The 20,707-nt window shown below is 42.0% G+C and overlaps 1 protein-coding gene across 1 annotated transcript in view; it reads right to left on the reverse strand.

The window, feature by feature from the left end:
• The window catches only part of PGM2 (phosphoglucomutase 2), a 34,244-nt gene extending 14,164 nt beyond the window's left edge, over positions 1 to 20,080 (reverse strand). Inside the window, exons 1-8 of the mRNA XM_081252538.1 lie at positions 19,920 to 20,080; positions 15,771 to 15,938; positions 11,403 to 11,509; positions 7,771 to 7,855; positions 6,019 to 6,102; positions 5,705 to 5,898; positions 2,847 to 3,036; positions 1,300 to 1,397 (exon numbers count right to left, since the gene is read on the reverse strand). Of these exons, the coding sequence (XP_081108664.1) occupies positions 1,300 to 1,397; positions 2,847 to 3,036; positions 5,705 to 5,898; positions 6,019 to 6,102; positions 7,771 to 7,855; positions 11,403 to 11,509; positions 15,771 to 15,938; positions 19,920 to 20,012 (1,019 nt within the window). The 5' untranslated portion in view covers positions 20,013 to 20,080. The remainder of the gene's footprint in view (positions 1 to 1,299; positions 1,398 to 2,846; positions 3,037 to 5,704; positions 5,899 to 6,018; positions 6,103 to 7,770; positions 7,856 to 11,402; positions 11,510 to 15,770; positions 15,939 to 19,919) is intronic.
• Positions 20,081 to 20,707: the final 627 nt, after the last annotated feature.

Raw genomic sequence — 20,707 nt, forward strand, 5'->3', positions numbered from 1 at the left:
AGCGTGACTGCCATTCCACAAACATACGAGCAGCTACCGTGTCTCAGCCTGTTCACCTAGACAAACACCCTGTCTTTGAAGAGTGTATAAAATAAGTACATCAGTGATGACACACAAATGCTTTTATCTCAGTCTTCGGCAAAGGCTTTGGTTTTAAGCATAACAGAAACATGCTGGCAAGATGCCCCCCCAAGGACTTCCCTGGTGTTGCAATGGTTAAGAAACCACCTGCCAATGCAGGGGACAGGGGTTTGAGCCCTGGTCTGGGAAGATCCCACAGGCCGCAGAGCAACTAAGCCTGTGTGCCACAACTACTGAGCCTGTACTCCACAACAAGAAAGCCACTGCAATGAGAAGACCACGCACTGCAACAAAGAGTAGCCCCCGCTCTCAGCAACTAGAGAAAGGCCCGCGCACAGCAACGAAGACCCAATGCAGCCAAAAATAAATAAATAAATTTATATATATATATAAAAAGATGCCCCCCAAGTATAATAGTTTGCATATCTCAATTTTCCGCTCAGCTTTGCTGATTCTGAGAGAGAGACTGCTTAGCATTCCTTAAGATCCAGCGCACTTTTCACACAGTCAGGACACCACAGAACAGGCTTGCAGCTTATGTTCTTGTCTGTAGGTGGCTACAAGTACACCTCACGTTTCAGCATGTAGCACCTTAGCTTAAATTTCTAAAACCTGATATAGAATTGAGTCTGTTTTGTTATAGTCGAAAATCCTAACCCTTTGACAGCACCCCACCATCTCCCAAACATCACATAGGCTGTTTGACACCCAAAACTGCTTTCACTTTCCCCCCTTTACCTACCACTGCTCTATACAAACTCTACAGTCACACTTGTCTTAAGCATCGTCAGTGCCCCACAGGAATCTTCCCTGGTCTGTTCAACCTGAATTCAACATTGCTTTGAAGCTCCAGTTCCTCATCAAACCTTTTACCAAATGCTGAACTGTAACGCCAGCAAAAAAGTACTTTGCCCTCATTAGGTACTGAGTCATTAATTATAATAAAAGCAATGATAAAATGGGGGACGATAACAAATAGTAATTTCAATTCCAAATACATACTGGCTGGTTTACTCTGCAATGTGCTTGCTGATCGTGTGGCCCCCGGATCAGTACTTGCTCTATGTTAAAGGATCTTACTGAGGTTAAGTGAGATGATCATTTGCAAAATAAATGGGAAATATTTCCAAATAGGTCTGGTCTCTCCAGAAACAATTTACTGCCAAAGATGTCACCTTTTATATTTTCCATTATGTAGGTAATCACAATTAATTGTACCTGTCTTGCTTTTCTGCCACAGCAAGTCTGTCAGCATCTGGGTCGTTTGCTAAAACGATTTTGGCTGTGCTTTTGTCAGCCAAAGCAAAAGACAAAGTCTGAAAAAGAATAAGAGAAAAGATCATTCCAATCAAGAATTGAGCACAGGGCTTCTCTAGTGGTGCAGTGGTTAAGAATCTGCCTGCCAATACAGGGGACACGGGTTCAAGCCCTGGTCCGGGAAGATCCCACATGCCGTGGTGCAACCAAGCCTGTGCGCCACAACCACTGAGCCTGCGCTCTAGAGCCCGCGAGCCACAACTACTGAGCCTGCGTGCCACAACTACTGAAGCCCGTGTGCCTAGAGCCTGTGCTCTGCAACAAGAGAAGCCACTGCAATGAGAAGCCCACGTACCACAACCAAGAGTAGCCCCTGCTCACTACAACTAGAGAAAGCCCACGCGTAGCAACCAAGACCCAATGCAGCCAAGTAAATAAATAAATTAAATAAATTTTTTTTAAAATGTTAAAAAAAAAATTGAGCACATTTCAGTCTTTAAAGATGTTCAGTTCTTTAAGAACTAAAAGAGGTCTTTCCCCAAACCGAGGCTGAATTTTATTTCTGGAGCTGGTCTTGGCTGGTCACATATTACTTTTTGAGTCAAAGGTCAGATAATGAGAGCATCAACACATGACCCACATGTGCCCATGGGATTCACCCCACATCTGATAGTGTGTGTGGCTGGACTGGTATTTCCAGGCCTGGGCCTGTGGTCAACCTAACAGACAAACCAAAATAAACCGACTCTCTGGATATCATTGTTACCCAAACCTTTAAAAAGACTAAAAGGAACCATAATTTAAATGACACTTCTTCGTATCAGAAAAATATCAATTGAGGAATAAAAATCATGCGATAAATCTCCATTCTATTACTGTTTCTTTTTGGCATTAAGAAGAACAGTAAATTAACTTAAAATTAAAATGATTAAATTGAATGTAAAGTATTGTTTTAAGTTTGTGAGCAATTTCAGCTCTCATATCCTGATGCTAAGACATCTGATTTGAAAGTTCCTTTAAGAAATGGATGACTGGGCTTTCCTGGTGGCGCAGTGGTTAAGAACCCACCTGCCAATGCAGGGGACATGGGTTCGAGCCCTGATCTGGGAAGATCCCATATGCCGTGGAGCAACAAAGCCTGTGCGCCACAACTACTGAGCCTGTGCTCTAGAGCCCATGAGCCACAACTACTGAGCCCGTGTGCCCAGAGCCTGTGCTCTGCAACACGAGAAGCCACCGCAATGAGAAGCCCATGCACCGCAATGAAGAGTAGCCCCTGCTCGCCGCAACTAGAGAAAGCCCTTGCGCAGCAATGAAAACTCGCCAAAAATAAAATTTAAAAAAAAAAGAATTTAAGAAATGGATGACTAATAAATATAAATATTTCCAATGATGAAATTACTTTTTTGTTCAGCACAATGAAAATGCATAAAAAGATTTTACTCAAGAGTAATAGTTTTGAATTATATTCAAGATAAATTTTATAATTAAAAAAAAAACCAGGTTACCAAGACACCTTCACCCTCTTCAGGATTTGGGTATCTCACTGTTGGGAACTCAGGATCGGGGTCCTTCTGTTCGGGAACAGCCTCGGGAGGAACAAAGTCAAAAGCCTTGAAAGCCGACTGCACGAAGCTGTGACCCACACCATGAACGGAGGTGTGCACAAACTTCACCTTGGTCTCCCTGTTCACAGCCCTTGAATCAGACACATGGAGAATGATAAAATATGCAAATATGGCTCTCAAAACTGGAAGGACTGCAAAATATCAAGGAACCAGATTCCTAAGAATGTAAGGTATCAAAGTAATAAGAATGTATAAGACAACTGAGTATCTTTCCAATTCCATTAAAAAAAGAGAACTTATTCACTTTCTTTCAAACATACACCCTCCCCCAACACATTCAAGTTTTAAATTTTACTCTGTAGTTATTTTCCACAAATCTGCTTCCTTTTGGATTTTATTTCATGCTACAGCTTTCACAGCTGGCCCAGTGGCAGTACCCACCCATGGCAGTGCCAGTAAATACTCTTTACTAGCTTCACACGTTTCAAAGTGTCCCTTTTAACACAATGTGATGGAACATCCCATACATGGATGCATAAAAAATAAAACATTTTCTTTGTCAAGTAACAATCCTGTCTGGCAAAGTACCCTGATCTAGGGACTTAATGTAGAATAAAAATGTACATCAAGGGCTTCTCTGGTGGCGCAGTGGTTGAGAGTCCGCCTGCCGATGCAGGGGACACGGGTTCGTGCCCCGGTCTGGGAGGATCCCATATGCCATGGAGCGGCTGGGCCCGTGAGCCACGGCCGCTGAGCCTGTGCGTCCGGAGCCTGTGCTCCGCAACGGGAGAGGCCACAGCAGTGGGAGGCCCACGTACCACAAAAAAAAAAAAAAAAAAAAAAAAAAAATGTACATCAAAATTAACAGCAGATTTCTCTCCAGACACCAAGCTTGGGGAGAATCCTTAAGAAAGCATCTCTTGTGATCCAGGCTGTGGGGAAGTGAACACCCACCACCATGGGAGGGACACAAAACTCCATCCAGATATTTCTCCCCCATCACCCCTATAGGACAAAAGCCTTAATCTGTAGGGGAAAGGGCAGCAACACCATAGCCATAGGAGGTGTTGGATAAGGATGCATGATTTATAACCAATTTGAAGATGAATAAAATATTAATATACCTTAAAAAAAAAGAAAAAAAATTAACAGCAGAAGTTATAGAAAGGTAAGCACAAGATGTTAAAAAATTCCAGTGATCTGACTGCTAGATTCTTAGGTTACTGTCCACTTCTTTTGGCAATGAATAAATGAACAAGGTCTTCCTTAAGACAGTAGTAGTTTAAAACAAACATACCCTTGAAAATAAAATGCATCTAGAAAAATAAATATGCAAGATTAGTGAGAACAAATCTGGAAAAAATCTCTTAGATATTAAAGTGAATTATAAAGCTATCATGATTAGAACAGTTTAGGCCAACATATATAAAGGCAGATTAAAGGAACAGAATAGAGTCCAGAAGTTGATCCAATTTGAAAATGGGAAATATATATGAGAAGCAGTAAGGCTTAGTGGTTAACATGATTTAGAGACAGATTCTAAACTTAAATCTTGGAGCTCTGCCACTTATAAGCTGTGTGACTATTGGTTATTTTCTTAACCTCTCTGTGTCACAGTTTTCTCATCTGTAAGATGGCAATACACCAGAACCTACCCTCAGCATTACCGTGATGATTAAAATGAGATTAAATTAATTAGTACAAGTGAAGGGACTGTAGCAGTTATCTGATACATAATAAGCACTCATATATCATGTTAGAAATTGTTAGATTAAAGGTGATATTTCCAGTCAAAGAAAAAGAGATTCTTTAGTTTAATATGTTGTTACAATTGCAACTTTTTAGAAACAACCTAATCTGCTTTCCTACTTTATGCTTCATACAAAATTAAAAATCACCAACAACTCAAAAGATTTAAACATTGCAAAATGTAAACATGAAAGCCAAAGCAAAACAAGAGTTGTGCTTTTTTAAAAAAATAATCTTGGTATAGTGAAATCTATCTATAGTGACACAAAAACCAGGAATCAGAAATTAAAAGTTTCAATGAAAAAGTCCAAAGGTAACAACAGAAGGGAAAACAATATTTGAAATAAATGAAGTCTAGTTTTCTGTACAAGCAAAGAGGTTTTACAAATGCAAAAGAGGAACAAATACATAGAAAAATATAGGTTAAATAAATATTTAAAATATTCATAATTAAAGAATGCAAATAAAGTTAGATATTACTTTCATGCAGCAAATTGGGAAAGAGGAGAAATTTAATACTTAGTATAGGTAAGAATGTGTGGATCATATATTATTATCATATACTGTTGGTGGGAATCTCAGCTAGTGTAACATTTCTGGAGAGCAATTTGTTAACCGTTATCAACTTTGTAAATGCATATATAATTCTGATGCCTGCAATGTATCTTATGAATACACTTGTGCACACACACACACACACACAAATATATGCATATATATGTATATACACATATACATATACATGAATCTAAAACAGAGTAGCAGCTGTGGCCTGTGGGCCAGCCACCTACTTTTGTAAATAACATTTTCTGGAACACAGCTATGTTTGCATGCATTCATTTCTGTATGATCTATGGCTGCTTTCCTACAACAGCAGAGTTGGGTAGTTGTAACACAGTGGCTCACAAAGCACAAAATATTTGCTATCTGTCTTTCTAAGAAAAGCTGCCAGCCCCTCATCTATAGCTCTAAAGTCAGATGCAGCTACAGTATATATACCAACTGAGGAGAAAACTTAACGAAAACAGAATTTGGCTAAATCCATTTACCTGTGAAAACAGTATTTTTTAAGGTCTTCAAAGTAGTCCTTATTGATGGAAGCACTTGGGTCATGAAAGAGTGGACTGCCATTGATCACAGAATCGTCCCAAGCTTGAGGCCATGGCTCTAGATTTTCTTCAATAGCCTGGGAAATCCCTTTATCATGAGGAGAGATGATCTGAGCCCCGTTATCCCAGTAGACCTGGAGAATGCAGGAACATATCTAGATGGTTTACAGTTCATCCATTCCCTATGCTCCCAAACCATAAAGGCATAGGATTCATATAGAAGGACATAAGTGTGGAGAGAAAAATAAAAATACCTTGTAACCATTATCCTGCTTTGGATTGTGAGAGGCAGTTATCATGATTCCAGCACAAAGTTTCAAATGTGATACTGTGTAGGGCTGTAATACAGTAGGAAAGGAGAACAGTTTTAAATAAAAAATTAGATATACTTAAAAGGTCTATCATATATTGTACCGTGTTCCCTTTTAATAAACATCATATATAAACATCATATTGTGTCATACAATATTTTTGTGCCACATCCAAGCAGTACACTCTGACTACCTTTAGAACTAATTCACTGCTCAAAATTCAAATAAGAAAGGTGAGTATTTTCCTAGGTGTCTTCTTATTCTGTCTTCTCCTTGGTAGAGCTAGAAAACTCTCCAAACAATATGATGGTCTGATTCTCCACTGCACATTCTTTTAAGCCTTCTGCTTGGGACAGCAGCTTATGGATTCAGTTTATTCCCTCCAACTGCTTCCTCTGCTCTTCTTCCCCTGATTTGCTTTTAAGGAAAAGGTTGAGGAAAATGTGGGAGAAATGGAGAGAGCTCTCACAGCTTGTCATTTATCTCCCACTCCAGGTCTGATTATCCCTCTCTTGCATCTCTACTTAGCTCCCATCTTTACAAGACTACTTCCCCAAATGGGGAGAGGTAGGCTTATGCGCCCTGTGGCTACACATGAGATTTACTCTACACAGGCATCCTGAGATTCTACCTGCCTGTCCGCTTCCACCCTCCCACCAAGAATCACTGTGGTCACTTGTCCCCCCAGGAGTTATCTCACATTCCCCAGGTTTCCTGGAGCAAAGAAAAAGGGAGAATCACTCCACTACGTGGGCAAATGACCATGAGACACTCATTTAATTCATGTCTGATATAAAAGTAATAGCTATCAACACTTACGTAGTACAGAAGACCAATGATGCTTGAACACATTGCAATTTTTCCATCAAACAATAAAACTTGAACCCCATCTGGATGTGACATTGAGTGCCTACTGGGATATTTACAATCTAGGAGGCGCTGCACCTACCTGTCAGTGCACTAGAGACAGTAAACACAAAGCTAGTGGAGCTCACTTTTTTATTTACACACTCTCATTTCTACTTGATGGAACTAACTGCATTCAAACCATGTTTTTGGTTTAGTGTCTAAAAACATTTATGCTTAGCATCTGGCTCCACTCTTAACAGTTCTATCTACTTAAAAGCAACAGCTGTCACAGTCCCTATTGTCCTTTTCTTTAGATTCTGCTACAATAAGAATTTGATAAAAATCTTCCTAAAACATGCCAAGTATGCTTCTTATACTGGCCATGAATAGGATTTAGAATGAAACATTTATATAAAAAGTTGGTGCACCAACTTGTCAAAAATTTTCATGGTAAGACACGGTTTGAGTTGCATTCAGGTTTAGACCCAAGAAGTTTCCTAATTGTGATAGCTGGGAAAAAAGAATACAAACCAAATTAAAAAGCAAACAGACAGACAAACAAACAAAAGACATTTTGCTAACTAGCTAAAATATCCTTCGAATGCAAGTAAAAGAAAAATTGCATTAAAAAAATCAATTTGGATGAATCAGAAGTTGAATACCAGAGAATATTACTAGGATGTGGGAGGAACATTCCTGGAGAGGAGGGAGAATTCCTGATAAAAGGCAAGGGGCCCTTCTATCTTTCAAACACCTGAATCCCAAGAGCACTGAAGACTGTAAAACTCGGCCATGTCCCATCTCTGATTCCATGATAGGAAATTACAAGAGGAAAGAGTTACTTACCACAAAGGGGGTTGGGGTTATATCAGAAAAGAGGTACACAGGAATCCCCTGGCTGATAAACGTAGTTGCAGCAAGTCGGGCGAATCTGGGAATGCAGAGTGATGGGGGAGAAAAGGAAAGTAGAGCCATCAGGACCATGGGTGACAATAAAGAAGGAAATGAAGGTCCAACCATTTCTTTAGACTGAGAACGGCAGCCAGGTCGAAGAAAACGTTTATTTTACTTCTGCTGGCAGAGAACATTAAGGCTGGAGGAACCTTAGGAGTCATCTCACTCCACCCCTTTGTTTTACAGAAATGGGACTAAAGCCAAGAAAGGACATATGACTTGTCCCATGTCCACGAGCCACTCAGCGGCTGACCCAGGCCTGCACCCAAGTCTCTCAGCTCTCTTCCATCCAGGGGGTCTCAGCGGAGGGCGATGCTGCCCCCATGGGACATTTGAATCGTCTGGAGACATTTTTGGTTGTCATCAGGGTAGAGCGCTAGTGGCAGCTAGTGGACGGAGGCCAGGGATGCTGTTAATCATCCCACAATGCACAGGGCAGTGCCCACAACAAAGAGTTATCTGGCCCAGTACCAAGTCACTTGGCAACAGTGCAGGGATGGAGAAACCCGAGTCTAAAGCTGTCACTATCCAGTATATGCCATGAAGACTCGTATTTGATTCGACGTTGTCCTCTACAAAACATACGGCACACTGGCATGTGTATGTGATGTATGTGTAACACATATACGCATATGACATGTATATGACATATATACATCTTGGCTCCGTTCAGCCCTTAGAAGAAGACTTAAATCTTTGACACTTTGACATATTTCTCAATTTCCACAGCACCTGGCTTAGAGCAGGACATAGAACATGGCACTGGGTCTTTCTTCATGCATGGAGTAAAGTACTTCATCACAATAATTGAGCAATTTACTTCCAATGAACACCACACTATTACAGGATTAAACAAACAAAATATTTGATCATTCTCCCAAATAGTTCTTGAGCACTAACTTCATGGAACACTATTTCGGGAGCTGGCTGGGGCAAAAAGAGATCTTTAACAACTCAAGCGTCAAAATTCCTAGGATCAATAGTAATACGAAAATGATTTTGACAATTAAAAAAAATACGTCTACATAGGGGAAAGTCATAAAAATAACAAAATGTAGCAAAAACAACTTAACTAAAAATCTGAATTAAATCCACACTGTATTCACTAGAAGGTACTGAGTCACTTTTACCCTCATGAAATGTGTAGCATGTGTTCAGGCTGACTTTAAAGGTGCTTTCTTAAAGCTGTCAAAGGAGACACTCAACATACCTACGATATATACATGATATATGTGAATTAAGTTACAAATGTGCATGAAAAAAGATTCAGTGTGTTCTTTGCATATACTTAACAGTTATTGCTTAAGTTTCCCACCAGATATTTAAAACTGTAAGATTAAAGAACTAATCAACATTTCCTTAGGTAAAATTCTGAGACTGCAATAGTTTCCGACTCTTTAAGAAAATGTCGGGCTTCCCTGGTGACGCAGTGGTTAAGAATCCGCCTGCTAATGCAGGGGACACGGGTTCGAGCCCTGGTCTGGGAAGATCCCACATGTCACAGAGCAACTAAGCCCGTGCGCCACAACTACTGAGCCTGTGCTCTAGAGCCTGTGAGCCACAACTACTGAGCCTGTGCTCCAGAGCCCGTGAGCCACAACTACGGAAGCCCACGTGCCTAGAGCCCATGCTCTGCAACAAGAGAAGCCACCGCAACTAGAAGCCTGCGCACCGCAACGAAGAGTAGCCCCTGCTCACCACAACTAAAGAAAGTGAGTGCAGCAACGAAGACCCACTGCAGCCAAAAGTAAATAAAATAAATAAGTAAATTAAAAAAAAAAAGAAAATGTCCATTTCCTCATCGTGAGTGTTTTACCATACACTGGTTAGTAATTGTTACAACCTCTAAATATCTTGCTTGCTGTAGATGACAGACAGCGACCCTGAGCTCCACTCCATCCCATTCTATCAAACTCTGAGACTTGAACCATAAACAAATAGAATCAGTAACGTCGGTCACTTTAAGGAACTGATATGGCCCCAAGGCCAGAGCAAGAAACAGCTGCACCTTAATTGACAATGTTAACATATATGAAAGATGTGTCAACCTGAAGCAGGGTAGTCAGCCTAAGGAGAAGAAATTTGAGAAGCTGAACAGGCAGTTAGCCACATATATGCACTGTGCATGCTTTGACCGGAGGGTCTGACCTGCTCGTAAAGCATGCTTATGATGTAATTCTCACTGTAAATTCACTAACTGAAATTGACAAACTGATATTCTGAGGTTTATACTACATTACTCTCTTGTGAATGTAGTTCATAAGCATCAGTCCTTGAGAGATACAGCTTCTCTCCTGCTTTATTGACAAAAATCACATTTTTGAGCCTGCAGCTGAAGACCCAATGTTTTATATCACCCTGAGTTCAACCTAGGAGCTGATGTCATCTGGTATTTTGCCCTGGCCATGCTCCCTTCCTCCAAGCCACACATTTGTTCCCATTAATGTTTCTCTCTTAGACTAGAAGCTACTGAGAAGCAAAGATTAGGACTCTATGAATTCATCCAGCACTGTAAAGTTATAAGACTTTTCATTAATATTAAACATTGTTATGTTCTTCCAATCTAAGAAACTACTAATAGTTATACTCTGGAAAGATTTTAAAAATTCAACATAATAGAGGAAGTGTTCAATTAAAAAAGAGGGTCATATAATGTGATGAAGAGCAGTGACTGGCAAACTCCAGCCCATTTTGTAAATAAAGTTCTACTGGAACACTGCCATGCCCATTCAGTCATGAATTGTTCATGGCTGCTTTTATGCTACATGGCAGAGTTGTGACAGAGACTGTGCAGCCCACAGTGTATAAGATATTTACTATTTGCCCTTTAGAGAAACAGTTTGCTAACCCCTGGTGTCAGCCTCTTTATGTTTAAATTGTGTTGCCTTCTCTCACTTTATGATATTAGAGCAAAGAGATAAAAGTACATACTTCACAAGTTTGGTGGGGGCTAAATGAGTGAATACCTAGGTGCCTAACTCACATTCAGCACTCAAATGATTCTATCACCATCACCACCACCATCACTACCTCCTCCACCACCACCACCACCTCCTCCACCACCACCACCACCACCACCTCCTCCACCACCTCTACCACCACCACCACCACCATCACCATCATCATCTGCTTACAGCTACATAAGACAGTCTCATTGGTTTGGGAATGTTACAAGAATGCAGCTTGCAATGGGCATTTAAGAATGGGAAGGAGCTCATGAGGCTTATAAATAGTGGAAGAAAAAAATTTACATAAAAGGAAGAAAGTGAGAGGGAGAAAGAATATTGCCAGTTAAAAAAATTACCTTAGATAGGCAATAATTTCTACGTTGTCTAAATAATTTTATCTTCTTAACCCAAACATAAAACCAGAATTCCTAAAAGTTGCAAAAGAATCTACCCATCAGTTTTATAGTTAAGCAATGTAGCTGACAAACATATTTAAAGTCAACATATTGAAATGGTGATTACACCTAAAACTACAAAATACACTACAAAACAAGGTTCTGAAATATCTTTACATACCTTCTGCTGCTGCCTCCACTTGCTGGATGGGCTCGAGCATCATAGCTGATCACAACACCTCTTTGCTTAAGGTCACTGAATTGTTTTTCCAGGTATCTACAAAATCCCTAAAAAATACCCCACGGATTCAAAGAGTATACTATATGTTCTAACACACACACACTATATATATTATATATATACTGAACAATAGGAAAATAACAGCTGTATTTATTTTCTATCTGCATGTATCAGGTAATGTGTTGGACATTTAGTATTTATTATCACTAATCCCAGATCAACTTGGCCAAGAAACCTCATTTTACAGATGGAAAAGCTAGAACTCAGAGAGGCTCAGTGACTTGCCCAGTTTCAGATACACGAATAGCAGAGCCTAGATTTGTGCCTGGGTCTGGTCAGAGGTGGTTCAGTGCTGGGTTAAAAGCATACAGACTCTGTGGGCTTGTACTCTACCCCCACCTACGAGCAAATGACAAGTTCCTTAATCTCTCAGTGCCTCAGTTTCCTCTTCTGTAAAATGGGAATAACAATAGTACCTACTTCAAAGGGCTGTATGAGGGCTAAATGAGTTAAAACATGCCAAGTGCTGAGAATCCGACACCAAGGAAGCACTATGTGTTTGCTGTTATGAGCATTATTTTTACTGTCATTTTTCTTCAAAGCTTGTATTCATTTTACACTAGCCTAAAACGTCTGAGGACAGGGAGGTGTTTCAGACATTTCCACCTGCCCTGTACATCAGTAGGTAAAAGAAATCCGACAGTTAAGATTTCGACAGTTAACTGATCTAAACTTGTTCTGCTTGTGATACTGTTTTCAAGCAGGTAGGTCTTAAGGAGGCTCTATCAGTCCACCATTATACAAATTCAAATTGTGCAGAGTTTGGGCTATTCCCACCTGCCTAGAGATGGTGGAACACACAATTCCTGCATCGTAGTGAGTGCAAGAACATCACATCAGTCTGAAATATGGAAGATTAGAAAACGGTGAACTTTGAATTCAGGAGGTTTAGATTACTGGACAAAATAGGTTTTATTACAGAACAAAAAGAACTCTGGTTGACTAGGTTATAATGATGGTTCATAGTACTTATTTCACTTTGATTGAAGGAAGTCTTATAAAAAGTAATTGTAACTCTTATTTTTGGTAGGGCAATACTTCACAGCTTTGTTGCCAGAGTGATACCAATTTAGAAAGCCTTCTGTTTTTCTTGTGCAAAAATATTGCATTGGGCATATCTTCTGAGGTTGAGGGATATGAGGTAATAAAAACATGTGTACTGGTTTTGTGGGGTCCCCTGAGGGTACGCAGATGCTCACACTCTAAGGCTTACAACAGTGACAGTGCTCTCTCCCTGGCCCAGGTTGACCCGTGTGTGTGGCCCCAGTGTTCAAGGGGGGCAAAAAAACATTCAGCCTTAGTCTAAAATCCCTCTCATCTCCAAATTGCTCTAAAAAACTCTGGGGCCTGCTGAGGCTGAGGGTCTGAGAGCATGGCTAAGGGAAGGGGGCATGCTTTTTCCTGAGAAGAGACTCACTGAGGGATGGAAATATCACAGAGCGTAAGAAACAAACTTTATATACCTTCAAAAGGTCAAACTATGACCAATATGTAAAAGCTACAGAAAGACAGATTTGTCTCAAAATAAAGAAACCATTCTTTAATGAGAACGATCCAAAGACAGAATGGCTAATTCAGAAGACAATGAGTTCTCTATCACTGATGTGTAATGGCTCAGTTAAGTAACCTAAAAGGAAACTGTAACCTCTGTCAATGAGGCAAACAATACAAAAATTTCCCTCTAGTCTCTATCCTGTTTCCTAGTGGGTTGTTCTTGACTCACATGCATCTACTTCTTAAATATAACCAGATGAATTGGGGGGCACCAACAGGACGAGAGTTCGCACCAGAGACCAGCAAGCAACGGAGTTTTCAGATGACTCCAGGCTCCAAGCTGGCCCACGTGATGCCAAATGCAGCAGAGATGAGCTGTCCTCACTGAGCTCCACCCACATTACAGATCTGTGAGCAAACTAAATGTTGTTGTTTAAGACTACTGTGTTTTGCGTGATTTGTTGTATGCCCTAGTGACCAGAGCAGAGGGCAACCTTATCCATCAACATGATCCCATGTTATCCATAAACTAGAACAGGATTCCCAGGCTCACTTTATTCTAAGCCTTCCCTCCTAAAAGATCTAGGGAGCCCTACTGCTTAACAGTAATGTGTTCCCATGGCAACTCTGTACCCTTATGCGAGAGTTCCTTCTTAGGATTTTGCCAGAACATGCCCAACTCTGCCTTTATGTTGGGAGGTACAAATAAAGTACACGTCATCACCAGTAGTCAATTTTCCCAACGTCTTCTTTCCTGGAATTAAAGTGACCTTCAATTTTAACAAGTCTAAGCAGTTGAAGAAACAGAACAATCTGTTCCACTTCATTTCCCTCATAAACAGAACTCTGGACACTCAGCATCAGCTGTTTTATCAAAGGCTTCATCTTTACTCCTGAAAGTTGGGTCTGGACCCTAAGAGTAAAATTCACAAATGAAGGCAAGGGAACTCAGCAATAATTTCCACCTATGCTGTAAATTAAAACGAAATAGAACTAATAACTCTTGGTTATTCTGGCAGTTAGAAAAGCTTTTCAATGCTTGCATCTGTATAACCATAACAAACATAAGAACAAAGGAGTCGGTCAGCTTAGTTGGTGGATTGGCACTGGAATGAAAGCTCCATGAGGAAATCTGTCTGTTTCAGTCATTATTATATCCCTGATGCCTGGCACCCAATAAATCTCTGTTGAATGAATAAATGAATGAATGAATGAACTGCTGCCTGAGTTTGAAAAGGTACTGCTTCAGCTGACTGTGCAAGCCTAACTTTATGGAGTAAATGTGTGATTCCCTGTGCCTAGGCAAACCCACAAGACTCATCCATAATTAAAACAAATCAGGTCTGTCAAATACAAAAGGAGCCTGGAGTTAAATTAATTAAACAAGGAGGCCGTTGGACTGAGATGGCTTTAATGCCTTAGGAGCCTACTAAGCAAGCCAAAACCTAACCCTGTAAAAACCTCAAGGTTAAGAAATCGCAACTTAAGGACAGCCAATCACAAACAGCCAGCAAGACTTTCCCAAATATGGCACCCACTTGAGCTGTAGCCAATCTGTTAATTTCCTTGCTTTGCTTCCGCCTCTTCTTTATAAGTCTTTCCCCTAGTTCTTGTTAGTGGAGTGCTCTGAGGGGGAGCAGAATACGTGACCCCAAAACATGTCACTCTGGCATGTGGATCATTTTGAAATGAAGGCAATCAAGACCCAGCAGACTGAAGAAAAACTTTCACCTCTTCCTTAACTACCTAGAAGAATTTAGATATGGAGCCTGACCCAGAAAGGGAACTTTTTTCTTTTTTAATTTAATTTTTATTTTTGGCTGTGTTGGGTCTTCGTTGCTGCGCATGGGCTTTCTCTAGTTGTGGCGAGCAGGGGTTACTCTCTGCAGCGGTGTGCGGGTTTCTCATTGTGGTGGCTCCTCTTGTTGCAGAGCACAGGCTCTAGGCACGTGGGCTTCAGTAGTTGCAGCACGCAGGCTCAGTAGCTGTGGCACATGGGCCCTAGAGCACACAAGCTTCAGTAGTTGCAGCCCAAGGGCTCAGTAGTTGCGGCGTGCAGGCTCTAGGGCATGTGGGCTTCAGTAGTTGTGGCTCACGGGCTCTAGAGTACAGGCTCAGTAGTTGCTGTGCATGGGCCTGGTTGCTCTGTTGCATGTGGGATCTTCCCAGGCCAGGGATTGAACCTGTGTCCCCTGCATTGGCAGGCTGATTCTTAACCACTGGGCCACCAGGGAAGTCCGAAAGATAACTATTATCAGAGATAACTTTTAATCTGAAAGAGCTATCTGTATGGCAGGCAAACATTAACTAGCAAACATCCGCTCTTCTACTGCCCTGTGAAAAATATAGCTATAAAAACATATATATACACACACATATATGCCTATATGTCTGTATATATAAATATACACATATATTTGAAAAGTCCTTCTATTGTTATTCTCCACTTTAAAGCCTCAACTGCTAAACCTGCCCTGGGGTCTCATTCTCTTTATGAGGCTCCCATACGTATGTAATTAAATTTGTTTTCTCCTGTTAATCTGTCTTACGCCACTTTAATCAATAGACCAGCCAAAGAATCTGTAAGCGTAGAGGAAAAACTTTTTCTCCCCAGCAGCTCCTAACCAGTTTGGAATTGCCTGATTCAAATAGATTTTTGCTCAAATAAACTCTTAAACTTTTTAATATGCTTCAGTTTATCTTTTAGCACTGGGACTATGTTAAGAATAACTAAGAAATATAAAAATGTGGCACCTGTGTAGTCTGGATGATGGTCAAGTCATTCATATGAGAAATTCCTGCTCCCATAGCACCTCGGAGGCCAGCTGTCCCAAACTCCATTCGAGCCCCAAAACATTTTTGCAGCTCTTCTTTATTACCTTCTGCAATTAGTTGTTTCACTGACTCCAAAGTTAAAGGATTCTGAAAAACAGAAATGTACATACCAGGTGAATAACATAATGAAAAATCAGAAATATAAGAAAAACCTCACGATAACTCTAACCTACAGGAGAAAAAAAATATATATATATATAATAATATATGTATATGTATGTATTTGAAAAGCATATACACATGCATACATATACACGTAGAGGCTTTTCAATTTTCTGATGCTTTTAAAATTTGAAATATGAAGTTGGTCTTTTAAAAATTATAATGCATGATATTGTGATACAGTAAGTTTTTATTTAGTTTTTGTTCCTAGTTCCTGGCAAAGAAGTCATAAAACCCTTGAAATTTCCTGAACGATTAGGATGAAAGGAGCATCTTTTGTTATTTATAACAAACCCGTTTCATCCATACCTGAGTTTATTCTACTGAGGTGACTCTTGGGAACCACCCAAGTGATTAGATGGTTGGAACTTTCAGCCCCACCCCCTGACTTCCAAGAAGGGGAGGTGCTGGAGATTAAGTTTAATCACCAATCATTTAATCAGTCATGCCTATGTAGGGACACTGAAGCTCTGCACTCCTTCCCACCATACTTTGCCCTATGGATTTCTTCCAACTGGCTGTTCTTGAGTTGTGTCCTTCATAATAAAATAGGTAATAGTAAGTACAGTGCCTTCCTGAGTTCTGTGAGCTGTCCTCCAATTACCAAACCCAAGAAGGGGGTCACGAGACCCCTGGTTTATCACTGGTTGGTCAGAAGTAGAGGTGACAACCTGGGACTTTTGCAGGTATCTGAAGTGGGGACAATATTGTGGGACTAAGCCCTGAAGCTGGAGGGTCTGTGCTAACTCTGTACTGAGTTAAATTGTTGGACACCCAGTTGGTGCCCACAGAGAAATGGAAACTCACACATTTGGTGTCATAAACGGAAAAACTCACACATTTGGTGTCAGAAGTATTGTGAGTAAAAGGAAATAGTTTTTCCTTTATAATGTAAGTATTATTTTCTTTCCTACAAAGGTAAGCACTTTTGGAGAAATGGAATGAACATACAGGTTTTGGGATCTAACACTCAGAATGGAATCCCAGCAACACCACCACTCACCAACTCTATACTGTTGGGCAGATTATTTAGCTTCTTGAATTCTCAGTTTCCTCATCTCTAAAATGGGAACAATTTATAACCTTCCTTACAAGGTGGTTTTGAGGTGGTTTACATTAAATTAATGTAAAACACCTTTTTCTATCTGGCACCTAGTAATAATCAAATGTTCATTTTCTTCCCTAATGTCTTCAAATTCTCCCAGAGTGATAGCATATATAATTTAAATCAACACCTTACTTTGGTAGTGTTTTATAAGTTGTACAATACTTTCACATACCTGGTCAAATTTGAATCTTTCAATGACTATAAGAGGCAGGCAAATAACAAAAACCCCATTTTATAGATGGGGAAGCCTCAGAGATTAAGTGTCCTGCTTAAACTGTACGTGTAAGCATTAACTCAGTACCTTTCATATTACATTAACTGCTTCAAACAGACACTCGCATGAATCATTTAAGTTCATTTTAAATTGCCCTTTTTGGGGCTTCCCTGGTGGCACAGTGGTTGAGAGTCCGTCTGCCGATGCAGGGGAGATGGGTTCGTGCCCCGGTCTGGGAAGATCCCACATGCCGCGAAGCGGCTGGGCCCGTGGGCCGTGGCCGCTGAGCCTGCGCGTCCAGAGCCTGTGCTCCGCAATGGGAGAGGCCCGCGTACCGCAAAAAAAAAAAAAAAAATTGCCCTTTTTTTGTGCAATAGTTGCAGAAAATGTTAAGCATGGAGAAAAATGACAATTACATTAATTCCATATCAAACTTTTAAGTTAAGGATTCAGGGTAACAAAGAGTAAGTACTTTATATTCTATCTTACAGTAATCACCTCAGTGGATGACCATGCAGGCAAAACATGGCCACCTAATTAAACTTTGAAATGCTACTGCAATAAAATGCTGCCTTTTGGAATTAAGCCCACATTTTCAGATTGTTCCAGATTCAAGGGGAAACAAGTAAAAGCCCACCTTTTTGCTTAAAAGCAATAGCCACTGACCACAGAGCACAATCTGACCTATCAGACTGTTAGGTGCCTGCAAGTTAGGGCTCAGATCTGCAATGTAAAAGAGGTTCAATAAATACTTGCTGAGTGAATGAGAAAACAGAGACTTCAAGGTCACACCCAATATTCGGTGATTCTTTCATGCACAGTGTAGATGTGGAAAATCCTAACTGGCCTTTGATATCTATAAAAGACCGAATAGCTTGAGAGAAACCAAAGGAGGCAGAAAGATAAGAATAAAAAAATCAAGAGGTCAGCAGAGATCAGAGTCATACATGGCAGTGACACATTTGTCAGCATCCAGAGGAAGAGGGATGGAGGCACAGTGGAAATGCTCAGAGGGTACCTGCTGGTGCCCCGCCACCCTTGGGGCAATCAAGACTACAGGGCTGCAATGCTTTTAGCTGGCGGGAAGTTCCCTCTGGGTGCCTGTTTCAAGCCAAAGGAAAAATTGAGAGAGGAAAGCACAAGAGGAGTGGTAGCAAAAAGATGAAAAGGACAACACCCCCTCACCTCTATCCAGTGAGGTACTCTCTCTGTATACAAAGATACAACATTTTGTGGAAGTTGGGTTTTTATTTCTTCAAAGGGGAAGTTTTATGAAACCAATTCATTACCAACTATGGCTTCAAAAGATTTCTACACACTGCCAGTTAGTGAGTTATCAGAAATGGAGACCTTTTCTCCGCTAAAGAATTCACAATTACAAAGAAAAACCACCCAAGGAGTTGCCAATAGCATCAGAAACAGGATGTGCTGGCATTTCATGTGAAGTGGGGGGCCCGAGGGTGAAGAGGAAAGCCTGGCCCCTGCAGAAAGGGCTTGTAATCTTCCTCACTGACTCAAATATTTCAGGTCTCTACTATTTCAGTGCACAGTAGTGCACTGTGCAGGACTATGGACCATGGAAGTTCGTGAATGAGTGAGCAGCACCGGCTATATGATTTGCTGGGGCGCAGTAACAAATAAACCCACAAGCAAGTGTTTTTGTTTTTGGCCAATCGCTAAGAGCTATGAGGAAAAAGAACAGTCTGTTTAGGGAGCGTATTAGAGAGAAATAATTTACCCTTGGATGCCAGGGAAGCCCTCTCTACATAAGCCACATTTAAGTTCAGACCTGAAACATACGTAACGACATGAGAAACAAGTTCAGCAGAAGAGAGCTGAGAGGAACTTTCCGGGAATACAAACAGCGTGCACGACGTAACAAGTAGGAAACGAGAGACTCAGGTTAGAAAGGAGACAGGGAGTGATGTCGGGAGCTCGGTCCCTGCTTCTCTGTTTGCTCCAACACCTAAGAGAGTGAAAAGCTAGGGTGCTGTGTCCAAGGGGTTCCCCCTTCTTCTTCTCAGCAAAGTCTGAGACCTGAGAAAAACGCCTGAAGCCAAGCGGGTCCAACCGAAAGGATCCACGTTTGCAACCCAGCGCCTGGGAATGCTGCTCTGCCAACTACCCGAGAGTCTGAGGAACAGGCGGGAACAAATAGGGGTCGGTGGGGGATGCACGGCGGACTGCAGCGGACGAGCCCGCGGGTCTCAGTGGCAGGAACGCGCGCTCGCCTCAATTAGACAAGACCCCTGAGCCCCGCCGCATTCAGACCAACCCCGCTCGCTGCCCCGCTCCCGAATTTGCAGTCCCCGCCCGCCGGATGGCTGATTTTGCCCCGGAACAACCTTTCCTGGACAAACTTCAAATGTGCCACAAACCAGCCACACCGACGAGGCCTGGCCGCCGCCGCGTCCTCCTCCTCGGTCTTCTGGCGGGACCAGCGCGGCCCCGCGGGGCGGAAGGGAGGGAAGGAAGGAAGCACCTGCACCGGCACTCGCCGCAGGAAAGGCGGCGCGGCGCCCGGAGAGCTGGCAGGGGGTCCTGCACCTCCTCCGGGCGCTCCCGGCCCCCCGGCGCCCTTCACCTTGTCCCATCGCAGCCACCGGGCCGTCTCCTGGTCCAACCGGGCGTCCATGCCAGGGCCGCAGCCTCCCGGAGCCCCCGTCCCCGCCGCCATCCCTGCGCCGCCACCATCAAGTTCAAGAGGTGGAGAGATCGTCCTTCCGGCGGGGCGGGGCGGGGCGGGGCGGGGGCGGGGGCGGGGGCGGGGCGGAGAGAACTGGCTCGGGAGCCGCCCGTATCCGGGAGGAAAATGACGTGCTCCGGCGGGGAGCAGCCTCCTTGCAGTGTACAGTTGCGCCTCTGGGGGCAGCGGGATAGAGGTGTGGGGTGGAAGTGGGCGTGCTGAAAGATCCCGAGGTCACCCCCATTCATACAACAGCTATTCATTCAGTTCCTACTGTGCGCCAGGCACCGGGTCAGGAGCTGGTATCCAAGCACGGGTAAGCCCAGAAAGGAGCCTAAAAGTTATGTAGAAATGCTGAGAGTCAAGAATAACCGAGAAAAATCTTGCAAAAGAAGAAAAAGTGGGAGGATTAAGACAAATAGATGGTGAAACAGAATGGAGAGTCCAGAAACAAATCTACACGTGTATGTACAGTTCATTTATTTCAGAGGTGGCGCCGCAGAGTGAGGGGAAAGGACTTACTTTCAATTAATGGTGCTAGGTCAACTGGATATCTATGTAAGAAGAAGAAAAAAGAAACTTGAGCCCCTACCTCACATCACACCTCATATAAATATGCATTCCAGGCTAATTGTAGATAAGTGTGAAAGGTGCAATGAAACTTCTAGAAACTAAGGAGTTCATCT

The sequence above is a fragment of the Mesoplodon bidens genome (genome assembly GCF_964165515.1).
Source record: "Mesoplodon bidens genome assembly, chromosome: 1".
Classification (NCBI taxonomy): Eukaryota; Metazoa; Chordata; class Mammalia; order Artiodactyla; family Ziphiidae; genus Mesoplodon; species Mesoplodon bidens.